Below are 13,749 nucleotides of genomic sequence, written 5' to 3' on the forward strand. Positions count from 1 at the left end.
TTTGTGTTGGAGATGTCTTACTGGACAAGGCTCCATGGTCAGGTACACAGGTTAAAGTTGATAACGATCAAATTTAGACATTAATTGAGAACAATCAAAGTTATACCATGCGAGAGGTAGCAGAAATACTCAAAATATACAAATCAATAAAGTTATTGGTGAAAATGAAAAATGTGTGTTTTATTTTATTAAAAAAGCAGACTTTTTTGCCAACCCAATCTATTTTTTATTTGAAATATGATGTCTACAGTAACTGCTTGATGTTTGGATTTTTAAAAAGTTTTTGTAAACATGTCTACATGACCAAGATGCACAATGAAGATATTAATATTTTATATTAGTAAAATGGAGAAATGATTATTAAGTATGAAGAAACACACTTATGGAGTATATTAAGTATCAAGGTAAAAAGCATAGTTGTAAGTTCAGACACCTCTGGGTTTGACTCCCAACTAAGTCTCTTAATGCCTATTTGAATTTGGGCAACTTTTTTTAGCATTTTTAAATCTTAACTTTATTCTTTGTAAAAATGAGGAAAATAATACCTCCCTTGTAGGGATGCACAAGTATGAAATGTAATAATCTGTGAAAATGGCTTTAGCACCCATACCAGTGATGAGCACCCAAGGAGCAGCAGCGATCATCTTCATTGCTGTTGTTGTCAGTCCCCTCTTCAGGGACTGTCGGGAGGAATCAAAGGACCCCACTGAACAACTGAGCAACTTCTCCCTGGTGCCTCTAGAAATGTGAAATGGTTCATACCAGGCTTAGGTACTTCTTAGTTGGACCTAAAATAAAAACCCATAAAATAGTGGAAATTTATGTACTAGAAACCAAATCAGCAGTGGCAGATAAATCAACATAAATAAGACATCTATGGGCCATGAGATTTCAGTCTCACAATAGAGAAATTACCATTAAATGCACTGGGAAGACAATTGTTTAATTATAATTCAAGTAAACTTTAAGGATTTGTATTTTCTGATTCACATTTTCTCCTGAATTTGCTTCTACATCAATAAACATAATGAGTCAGTATTTTTTTTCTCTTTATAATTCATTGGAAACAAGGCTAATTGGAAAAGGTACCCCTGACAGACCCCTAGATGTGTAATTAATTAGTGCATGTAAAATGTTGAAGATTATAAAATAGTAACATACTGTTTTACTATGGTGGTGTAGTTGTAAGATAAACAAATGTATAATTGTGCATTAATGCTTTTCCCAATAAATCCATTTTATTGCAGTTATCGTTTTTTAAGCCTACACCAAAACGGTATAAGATTCTTCTAGAAGCCAAAGCCTTCCCTTCAGATCATGTAAGGATTCTTCAAATTTATATTTACATTCTCTTTATTCTTCCTAGAAGAACATGAAATATGCCTGACTTGAATGTTTATTCACTAGTCTTTTCCAAGTAACCTTAGAATAAAAAGAACTGCCAAATAATTTAGGCACTTTTTAAAAATAAATTGTAGCTTTATTTCTTTTGTTCAAGTAAAACATGTGTTAAAGGAGGAAAGAATTGAATAAGAACATTGATTTATTAGTCTTTTTTTAACAACATTGAACAAACTGCTGGTTTAAATCTAGTGCAGTTATAAATGTTTTGTTAATTCATGTTTCTCTTCTATTTTATATAAAATGAAACTGATACATTGCCAAGTACTTAACACATTAGCTGCAAAGAATAGTAATATAAACTTTTATCTGTTTATTTTTATAGTATACTACCATAAGTATTAAATTACTTGTTAGAGATTAAAAATATTTCTTCTGGTTCACTAAAAAGATCATGCTATTTTATCAGCTATTCAAGTTGATAAGAAGTTTAATTATTCCAGCCACAGCCACAGGTAAAAGTATATTGCACATTTCAGTTTTAGTGCCAGAGAAACTTGAGTTTTGTCTTTATATTTTCACTGTTAAGTATTCTAGCCCACATCTTGTAATTTTAAGTCTTCGAATTATGTTCATGTTAATAGTCATTACCATAATAAAAAAAAAACCCTCAATTAATATCTTGAAAAAAATTCAAGGTCACTGTAATTGCGACCCATTCAGATCTTGTACTCTCAAAGAAGGGAAATTTTTGATGTTTTTTTCTTTTACTAGCTTATCTTGTCTAGGGTGAGCTATTTCTATATTCTCTGTTCTAGCCCAGCAAGTCCACACTACTCACTTTGGTTATTTTGTAAATTCTGGCTTTGACTTTCATAGATAATTTAATATCCCATTCTAAAAATCTCTTGCAACCTCCTAAAGTCTAGATGATACTTATGTTTTAATTTATCTCTATTACTTAGTGTTTTGAGGAATATTCAGATTCCTGAACATGTAAATTATAGTAAGCAGTTCTTTTCTAATGTGTTGTGTTTATCACTTTTAACCTTGACCTTGCAATTAATATAATAACATACTTTTATTGTTATTTTATTATGTATTTTCAGGGGTTATTTCAAAGTACTTTTAAAAGTACTATTGGACTAGATTCAATAAATTATCCTTCTTTTCCAGTATGCTGTTGAATCACAGCTTCAACTTCACAGACTCAATGTTGAGGAAAGTATGCGGATTATAAAGCCAAGAGAGGTATATGAGAAAGAAATAAATATTCATAATGTCTCTACTTAGTATTGATTTTTTCTCTATTTTCTTCAGTTTATTATCATCACTACTTTAATAGAACTTTCAAGAAAGAGTAAAAAACCTATATTTCTGTAACACAATTCTCTATTTTGCTAAAAATGGAGAATTAGAAATGTACTTATTTTTATTTTTCAAGGGCTAGTCATATTACAAGTATATTGTTTTACTGCAAATTTTTATTATCAAATGCCATACCGGCAGATGCCATTAAAAGAATAGTAAAAAGTAGTGATATTGGAACTGAATGATGCTTATCTTTTAGGTCGTTTCTTAATCTAAGAATCAAACATTTTCTTCTGAGCTTGGACTAAGGTGCAGAAAGGGATGTGGTACCGTAGAAAAAGCTTGGACTTTTTACGTGGCTAATAAATGCCTGAGAAATTCCATACTCACCAACTTACTGGATAAGGGACTTTGGAAAAGTTACTTTATCTCCCTGGGATTCCTTCATATTTAAACTGGTAACAGAGGAAACAAACTAATAGATTTGAGCATATGTTCAAGATCTAAAGAACTGCTCACATTACATTAATAGAGCAATAGGGCTAAGTTGTAGAAACTTTGACATATAAACCCTGCAGCTTGTGAAATTTCACACTAAGAGACCCACACAGAATAAATTTTAGTTTTCCCAAATGATGCTGCCAGGCTGTTAAGCCAATGTTTGAGCAAGTATTTCTTTCAACCCAGAATATTTGGAGGAATTAAAATCTACTTCATTCACTTTTATTTGCCGACATGCAATAAATCAATGAAACAAAGTCCCCACACCTGTAAGAGGATATTTTTTCATAGGTCATATATAAATAGCTAATGTCACACAAAAATGAATGTAGCCACTAATATATCACATTTTAATTTTAAAAGTGACAAGTGTTATGAAGCCTCATTAGGCAGTCATAATCTTGGGAGCACTCTTGGACACTAGATTAGAGCAAGTCAACATGAAAGAGGGCCATATCCCAGAGATTTTCAACCTGTTTCCTCTCATGACACACATAAACTAATTATTAAAATTCTGTGGCACACTAAAACCATGTTATATTTTTGGCCAATTGACAAAAAAATAGGTATCATGTTGATTGATTCTCACTGGATGGCTATTGTATTGGCTATTGTCATTTTTTATTTGACAATCTAAAGGAAAAGAGGTCAGTGCCCCTTATGAAATAGTTGAGTATTGCATGTTTTAAAATTTTTTGCAGCACACTGGTTGAAAATCACTACCATAGTCTATATTTAACAAATACATTTATTTGCTTAATACTGATTCTTAAAATAAATAACACGTATTAGTATATTGAGTCCTTTCCTTACTCTTTTTGAAATTGTGATGGACAAATCATATGAAAGTCTTTCAAGAAAAAGAATTTTGTATTACTATGTTATTAATTTTACTTAGATTTTCTCATAATTACTGAAATCATTATCTTTATATATAAAGTATGCATCCTTAAAAACTTAGAGATTTCAATATCAATATTGTTTTTATAGATTGTTTTGTGAACAAGTTCTAAGCTTCTGGTAGAAATTAAAGTGTATATTATATGTGTGATTATATATATATATATATATATATATAATTTACGCTTAACATGGGATGCAGTAATTAGCAAGTGACAAGAATTACCAAAAATTAAAAATAACAAGAAAAACTTACGAATACTATAGTGAATTTTTCTCAAATATTAATATAGTTAGTGATGCTTCCACCTCATAATCATGTGAGATTCAGCACTGGAGAAAAGTCCTTGAGACTTCATAAATAGATAAAAATTGTTATGATATAAGTTGATATTTCTTATATAGCTGATTTCTTTCTGTTCAAGTTGTTTTCAGGACCAAATCTAAATTCATTCACAATTTTCACTAAATAATGTAACCAATCATTAGTTTTAGCTAGGGAGATGTGCAGAAAAATAGCCTTAATAATAGAGTGTTATTGATATTTTTTTCATAATATTTGCGTTTTGATCTTTAGATTGCTGTGAAGGAGATTTAACACTTAAGTTAATAGGAGATATTGGTTAGGTTATATTTAGATGAAAGACACATAAGTCTTTTTATTTATGAAAGATGCATAAGTTTTTATTTAAACTCATAAAACAGGATATTAGGTTGAAATACTTATTTCTATGAAATTTATCTTGCTATTTAATATTTTGTGGACTTTTACTTCCTTTGTTTTATTGAATTAGAGGGAAACAATTTATAAGCAAGCATATGGTAACAGTTAATTAAAAACTGAAAAATAAGTCAATTAAGGTTCTTCAAAAATATACACTTTATAAAACTCTTTTCACTCTTTTATTATCATTACTTAATAATAATAAGAAAATATGCTCAAATGATGCTTTCCTGCCAAGTTTTGGATTAACCTGAAAAAATTTTACCTTTGATTTTACTTACGGTGGGAAAGAGCTCCTGGTGAATTTTAGATGGGGAAATATGAAATGAGAAATTTATTATTGTGGATATGATGTAACTTGGGCCTAATGCAACTTCAGGGGGAAGAAACTTTGAGAACAGAAGATATCCTTGAAGTAATTGAGAAGGAAGGAGACTCTATTGCAGTGATCCTGTTCAGTGGGATACATTTTTATACCGGACAGTTCTTTAATATACCTGCCATCACAAAAGCAGGACAAGCAAAGGTATGTGCCTCATTTGCTCCTTCCTATTACACCCAAACATCACTCTACTGAGAAGTATGCTAACTGAACTTAGAGTAAAATACCTTTCTACCCGTGTAAAATTACTTAGAGTTAAAAAAAAAAAGAGAGAGAGAGAAAGCTTTGCATTTAAAAAACTTATAATCTTTTTTGCTTCAAGCATCTCTATTTAAACTTCTTTTTGTCACTTCTCTGGCCTCACCTTTTTACTAGCATCTGCTGTCTCAACATTTACCTCTAGTCAACAGAACAGGTGAGCTTCCTGCAGGTGGTAGTAATGGTAATGAGCTGCTTAGTCAATAGGAAGCAGATGGAACACTTAGGATAGTAGCTATATTTTAGGACAGTTTGTCATACTGTGACTACTGTGACTCATTCTAAATATAATTCAGTCTCGATTAACCCTGGACATCTGAAGAAGAAATGCAGAGTAAAAATTTATCAGTAGATTGAGTTTTGCACAGATTACATTAAGAAATACATTTTTCCCCTAAAAATCTTAAGAAATGATTCCACCTATAATAATTTCTTAAGTATTACTAAATCACATTAGATTGTTTATCATTTTGAAATTGTGTCTCTTTATATATGTGTTCATAAAAAAGTTATTTTAACATTTGTTTGCTACAAAAAAGAAATGAGAGAGGACCAACAGTTAAAATTTGGATTTAAAATATTTCAACAACAGTTTTATTTGATTTGGTAATCAAGTCATGTATTCAAAAAGGTGACAATCTAATTTTGTTCTGAACATTAATAAGTTATGGGATTAATATATGTGTGAGGTCTAGTTAATATATTCAGTTATTGAAGCTAATGAATGGAACTAATGAAGAGAGATTTAGCACCATTATCAGCAGTCTCTAGGAATTTCCAACCACGAGTTCCAACTGGTTTGATGGATAACTGTGAAAGTGGTGCATTAGAAAAGATATAAAGATAATGTCTTCTTAATTTGGATATTAAATGTTAAGCACAAAAATAAAGGGAGGCCAATAAAAAATCATATTTTAAAATGTTATACAAGTAATCAGCAGTCCCTGAGTCCCTCAGTATGCATGCACGTCTCATTAACCTTCATACAAATGAGCACAAAGACACAGAATAAGAACCACGGGTTTAGGAATCAACCACAGTCTGAGGTTCAAATCTTGGTAACAATCATTTCATTGGTATATGCTTTCAAGCAAATTACTTGACTTTCCTGAGTCTCTGTTTTCAAAAGTGTTACTTTGGGATACCAAGACTCAGGTCATAAATTAGTGTAGATGTAGAAGAGTATAGAATATCTATGCAATTGCACAAATTCAACTGTTTAGTGATGGTCACCGACCCCTTTCTACTGTCCTCAGCAAATATGAAGTTAGGGGAAGTGGCTCAGATATACGTTTTCTTTTATTCCCCAATTAAAAGCAAAATATACTTGTTTACTTAGGTGTTAATATGCAATTCTCACTCTTAACTACTTTGGTTGCTAAAATCATTCTCTCAGCATTTTGCATGCTATCTTTCAGTTAAAATATGTAGCAACCACCTACCAACTGAAATTTTCTTGGACCTTTCAGTGGAAAAAAGATAAGAATGAGCAGTTTCATCTAAATGAAACCACAAAAAAGTGATATACTATGGGAGTTAAATGGTAATATAATGGGTTTAGAAATATCCATTATAAAATTATTCTAACAAACATTTATACTCTTGGTATACAGTCTCCCCCTCCCTCATTTTCACTGGATGGTGAGAAATGCTCTTTAAAATATAGATATACATAGCTCTCTTGGGTGGTCTATGAAGCCAAAGCTGGATGAGAGGCAGAGAGAATATTAGTGTCAATCAAGAAAGAGATAGGAAATTCTAGAAAAGGCTGTTAGGAATGGCTCAATGAGATAAAAAAAAAAAAGAGGAAAATTTTCAGAAATAAGATATGGTTGGAAACAAAAATCATGTTGGTATGGAGCAAAGACAGTCAACAAGAATAGATTTTTGAAGAGGACTTCAAATTATGTAAAAGGAAATAGAAGGTAGGAATTTTGAATAACATATTCAATAAAGAAATGCATGCATGTGAAAAAACAAAAATCATAAGTAGCTTGATAAGTTATTTTGAATACTGAAAACCATCACGCCCAAATCAAGAAACTTCTAAGACATTTATATTACTCAGAATCGTCATTTGTGCCTTCTTCTAAATACTGCTTGTTACCTCTTCTCCAAAGGTACCACTCTTCTGACTTCTAACTTTATATGTCAGCTTTGTCTTTTTTTGAACTTTATAAATGGATTAATATATATTATTTTTTCTGGCTTATTTGATCACTATTGCATTTGTAAGATTTATCCATGTCGCACATAGCAGTTTTGTTTTTCTTTTTATTTCAGTTTATTATTACAGGGTATAAAATAGATCACAATTTATTTTTATCCATTCCAATCAGGGTAGATGTTTGAGTTTTATTTTCACTCAAGGGCTTCTAAAATAAATGCTACTTTGAACATTCTTATAAATGTCTTTGGGTGAACATTCACACACATGTCTTCTAAATATATAGCTAGAAGTGGAATTCTTTGTGTGTGTATGATGATTTTTAATCAATAATGCCAACTTTCCAAAGGGTTGTATCCATTTGGCATATAGTGCTACCAGCTTTTGTGAGAGTTTCTACTGCTCCCCAAAGCGTATCTGATTAGTTTGTAATAGTAGCTACATTGTAGTTTTTCGTGGTTTTTTTTCCTTGCTGTATAGTCAACATGTAGTGTCTTATTAGTTTCAGGAGTACATCATAGTGATTTTATATTTATACACATTACAAAATGAACCTTATAATAAGCCTAGTTATTCTCTGTTACCATACAAAGCTTCTACAATATTATTGTTATATTCCCTGTACTTTATATTATATGCCCATGGCATTATCTTAAAACTGAATGTTTATACCTTTTAAACCCCTTCACTTATTTTACCATCCTGCAAACACTCCCCTTTTTGGTAAATACTACTTTGTTTCCTGGCCTTATGGGTCTGTTTAGATTTTGTTTTGTTTGTTCATTTGTTTTGTTTTTTAGATTATGTATATTAGTGAAATCATACAGTATTTGTTTTTCTCTTATTTCACTTAGCATAATACCTAGGTACATCCATATTGTCACAAATGGAAATATTCAGCCTGAGTTATGTTCCATTATGTATGTACCACACCTTGTTTGTCCATTCATCTCTTGATGGACACTTGGGTTATTTACATACATTGGATATTTCGAATAATGACTTAAAGAACATAGAGGTATGCATGACTCTTCAAATTAGTGTTTCAGATACTTTTGGATAAATACTCACAAGAAGAAATGATAGATCATATGGTAACTGTATTTTTTAATTTTTTGAAGAACCTCTGTAGTGTTTTCTATAGTGGCTGCACTCTTTACATTCCCACCAGCAATGTATCCAGAATCACATTTCTCCACATTCTCACCCACACTTTTCTTTTTGATGATCACTCTTCTGACAGATGATATCTCATTTTAGCATATCCCTGATAATTAGTGATGTTGAACATATATTCATGTGCCTGTTGGCTCTCTGTCTGTCTTCTTTGAAAAAAAGGCTATTCATGGTATCTGCCCATTTACTATATGTTTGTTAATTATTTAACATGTGTAAAATTTTGTTGTCATCTTTATACAGTTTGTATACATTTTTGTGTGTCACTGACCAAATTTATAAGTACTGCCCCCAAAAACGTGTTTTCCATGTGCCCTGTGGATTTTATTGCATAATATTTTTTAGAGGGAAGGGAAGGTTTCATTAATTAATTTATTTATATTTTCATCCCATCACCCTCTCCCCTTTGTCAACCATCAGCTTGTTCTCTATATCTCAGGTTCTATTTCTGTTAAGTCATTTATTTTGTTTGTTTGTTTGTTTTTAGATTACACATGTGAGATCAGAGGGTATTTTCTTTCTTTGATTTATTTCACTTAGCATAATAACATCTAGGCCCACTGTATTCCTGCAAATAGCAAGATTTCATTCTTATTTATGACTAAATAATATCACATCTTTATCCATTCATCTACTGAGGAACATCTAGGTTGCTTTCACATCTTGGCTATTATTAGCAATGCTTTAATGAACATAGAAGTACATATATCTTTTTGAATTAGCATTTTTGTTTTCTTTAGATAAATATCCAAAAGTTGAATTGCTGGTATATATGGCAGTTCTATTTTTAATTTTTGAGGAAACTCTGTATTGAATTTACAGTTCCACCAAGAATGTACAAGGGTTCCTTTTTCTCCACATTTTTGCAGTATTTTTATTTGTGTATTTGTTGATGATGGTGATTCTGACAGATGTGAGTTGATATCTTACTGTTGTGTAAACTTGCATTTTCCTGATAGTCATGTTGAGTGTCTTTTCACATGTCTGTAGACCATCTGTGTGTCCCCTTGGGAAAAATGTCTATAAGGTCCTCTGGCTTATTTTTTAATTGGATTTTTTTTTACTGTTATGTTGTAAGAGTTTTTAATATATTTTTTGTATTAACCATTTATCATCAAATATATCATTTGCAAACATTTTCTCCCATTTAGTAAGTTATCTTTTTGTTTTGTTGATTTTTTCCTCTGTGGAAAATCTTTTGAGTTTTATGTAATATGTAATCCCTTTGTTTATTTTTGCTTTTGTTGCCCTTGCTTGAGGAGACTAGCCCCCAAAATTATTTCTAAGAATAATGTGAAAGAGAATATTGCCTATGCTTTCTTCTAGAAGATTCATGGATTTATATCTTACATTCAAGTCTTTAATTCATTTTGACTTTATTTTTATATATGATGTAAAATAGTGGTTTAGTTTTATTCTTTTGCATGTAGCTTTCCAATTTTCTCAACACCGTTTATTCAAGACACTGTCTTTCCCTCATCGTATATTGTTACCTCTTTTCTTATTAGGTTAATTGACCATATATATGAGAGTTTATTTCTGGGCTCTCTATATTCCATTGATCTATGTGTCTGTGTTAGATTGGCATAGTAACCACTAGAAAAATATTTTGTGTAAGAGTATATTTCCATTTTATATCAAAGTGGGTCTCTCTCTGAATAAAAGTATCATTACCATGTGATTGATAAATTATATGATTGCTTTAAATCCACTTTATAGCATGACAGGCAGATAAAAATAGATAAATAAATGTTAAAAGTCAATATGCATCTAAAAAGTCAATTGCACATTGTTGGAAAATTTGCAGTTGGGCACATATATATCTTATTTGATCCCCTACCTTGCATTTCTCCCACATGATGACCATCACTCTTCTACCATTTATGGGAAAAAGTTAAACTCACTTTAGCCTTTTATGATTTTGCATACCTAAATTAGCAATATTATATTTTCCTTTACTTTCCACATAACTTATATAGCAGCTAAACCAAGCTTTTGATGTATTTCCTGCTAGATATTGTATTTTCTCCCTCTATGTTTTTTATTCTTAACTTTCTCTCCACATAGAATTACCATATGTAAATATTTTCTGTTCCTCCACCTAAGCAGTCACTACTTCATAGGTTACACACTGTCCTAGAGAATTACTTTTAGTCCTCTTTGTATATGCAAATATGATATATTTAAAAATTTTTAATCAAGTGCCAACAATGGAAGATCAGAAGATTTAATATTAAAACTCCTAGTTTCAATTCTCTTTTGGAAAATTAGAAGTGTAGCAACACTGGAGCACCATTTCTGTAGAATATTGAGTAGTAAGGATGAGTAACAGCTCTGCTCATTACTTGGGACTTGAGCAGTTCAGTATAACATCCACCTATACTATTGACCCCAACACTGAAGCACAGTGACAGCTGGCCTAAATATATATGTTTATATGCAATATTCTTACAAGAAAGTGTAAAGTGAAGTATTTGTATAGACCAAATTTATATATTACTTGACTGACTCTGTAGAAACTTAAGTGTTCAATCACTGACCATAAACAAAATTTTGTGCTCCTCTGTCAAGTTAAATATCTCTTACAGTTGTATTTTTATGGCATAATGGGAAGTGTTTCATTGCCCACACTTTGGACTGCGTTGTGATTATTTCTATGCCTATCTTATCTTTCAAATTTAAGATTATGTCAATAGTGTTTAATGACTGATTGAAGATGGACCCTACAAAACTCACAGATGTATGCTTGTGCTTTGCACAGTCATTTATCTTTGCATGCATAACTGTTTAGCCAGTGAAAGAATAAGTGAGTGTGCATTAACAAGAGTAGATCAGACTTTGATGGATCACATATTGCATAAAAATTATAACTATATTCCCATTTAAATAGGCTCAGAAATTTTTGGAGAATGATTTATATGATTAATTACTTTAAAAATCAAAATATTTTTTGTATATTTTGAGTTGCTTTTCAAATTTCATTTTTATTTTTTGACACACTTAGAACATGTGTGGTGCTTCATTAAGTCAGTAATATTAAAGGAACTAAATTAAGCTTAAAAATTACCTTGAGCTATTTTTCCCATCTTGGGTAATCTGAAATAAACCGAACAAATTATATTTTGTGTGAGGTCCTTACGAGCTGCAGACAGACTCAAGAAGACAATCCATTTTATTCTTCCCCTTCAGTTTTGTACTTACTGTTGATAATAAACAGAGAAGACAATCACTGTTTTCCCAGTTTAAAAAAAAAAAAAGTTGGCTTTGCTCTTGAAAGCATACCCTTCGATAGTAAGATGTCATCTACAAATTTCTTAGCTCTTTAGGGTCTCAAGATCTTTTTGCTTTTCCTACCTCCAAAATCCTTTACTCTTTCTCTCCATGTATCTCTTAACTCCGTCTCATACCTTCTTAACTAATACATTCCCCTTACATTTTATTATCAAAATACTGCCGTGCTCCCCACCTCCTATTTCTCATCTCTAGATTTGTCTGTTTCATCAATATCTCCTTTAACATAGCCTGGCGAGAGGGATTAGTCTAGTTTGTACATTAGTGCTTGGTACAAATATTACACACAGGCTCTGTGTATAGTATTTTATTGGTTAAAACCATATTTAATATTTTGTTAAAGATGACAAGAACAAAAACACATATTATTTGTTTTATTGAGAAGATTTTCAACATTTTTTAAAAAGATTTTATTTATTTTTAGAGAGAAGAAGGGAGGAAGAAAGAAAGGGAGGGAAACATCAATGTGTAGTTACATCTCACACACAGGGGGCTGGGGACTTGGCCTTCAACCCAGGCATGTGTCCTACCCTGGGTATTGAACCAGCAACCCTTTGGATCACAGGCCAATGCTCAATTCCCTGAGCCATGCCAGCTAGGGAGGATTTTGAACATTTTTAAACTACTATTAGTTGTCCAAGAAAATTTTTATTTTTTTAAGACTTTATTTATTTTTAGAGAGAGAGGGGAAGGGAGGGAGAAAGAGAGGGAGAGACATTGATGTGTGGTTACCTCTTGCTCCCAACTGGGGACCTAGCCTGCAACCCAGGCATGTGCCCTGACTAGGAATCAAACCAGTGACCCTTGGATTCACAGGCCAGAACGTAATCCACAAAGCCACACCAGCCAGGGCAAGAAGTTTCATTTTAAAATATGCTTTCTGAATAGCTTATGCAATAAAATTACAACAGAAACAAAGGACCTCAAATAATATTCTTCTAAAATTTACCATCAGTTTAAAGGATATTCATTGAAAATTTTATGACTTTATTATTTGTGTATCCCTTTATTCAATAATGATTTAGGTTTATATTGTGTAAAAGTAGAGGTAAATTGTTACAAGATATCTGTACAAATAGGGCTGGAAAATGAGAGAGAAGAGGCTTTGGCAACGGGACATTTCCATAGAAGTTATATTGTGATCAAAATCTGAGTTACCCAGGCAAGTGAGGATGGACAGAATACCCTAGAGGCAGAGAAGGATTTATGCAAATAGACAAGAGATAGGTATGGGGCACCCCAGACAAGAAGGCTGGATAGGGCCAGATTAAATGTAATTAAAAGCCATACCAAAAAAAAAAATGAGTTATTTTCTGAAGTTAATAGGTGAGTTCTTTGAGTGGGCACAGGAAATCTTACAATCAAATGTGTAATTTAGAAAGTTCATTGGAGGAAGCCAGGCTGGAAGTATTTAGAATTATTAGAAGACTAATGCAATAGTCTGAGGATTGACTATAAAGTAAGGTTCTGTGTGGTTCTATCAATCACAGAGTGTGAGCCCTGTCAGTAATTTTAATAAATTCTGTTAATACTTGTTTATTTGAAAATTTGCATGAAATCGGTACTCAAGTATGGAGTTTGCATTTTTTCCTATTCATATTTTTTAACATACTCTTTTAAGTAAATTTACATTTAAGTAGTATAAAATTTCCTCTTAAAAGTAAAATAAAAATTTTAACTGAATAACAAGAGAGGTTT

The 13,749-nt window shown here is 31.6% G+C and overlaps 1 protein-coding gene across 2 annotated transcripts in view; it reads left to right on the forward strand.

Annotated features, from left to right (window-relative positions):
* KYNU (kynureninase) overlaps nt 1-13,749 on the forward strand; it is a 166,869-nt gene that overhangs the window by 110,784 nt on the left and 42,336 nt on the right. For both annotated transcript variants that reach the window (XM_054562756.1, XM_054562757.1), the window contains 3 exons: nt 1,248-1,319; nt 2,518-2,592; nt 5,157-5,303. In XM_054562756.1, the coding sequence (XP_054418731.1) occupies nt 1,248-1,319; nt 2,518-2,592; nt 5,157-5,303 (294 nt within the window). The remainder of the gene's footprint in view (nt 1-1,247; nt 1,320-2,517; nt 2,593-5,156; nt 5,304-13,749) is intronic.

Source organism: Pteronotus mesoamericanus, unplaced genomic scaffold (genome assembly GCF_021234165.1).
Source record: "Pteronotus mesoamericanus isolate MK-2021 breed Mesoamerican mustached bat unplaced genomic scaffold, CSHL_Meso_final scaffold_651, whole genome shotgun sequence".
In the NCBI taxonomy this organism is placed as follows: domain Eukaryota; kingdom Metazoa; phylum Chordata; class Mammalia; order Chiroptera; family Mormoopidae; genus Pteronotus; species Pteronotus mesoamericanus.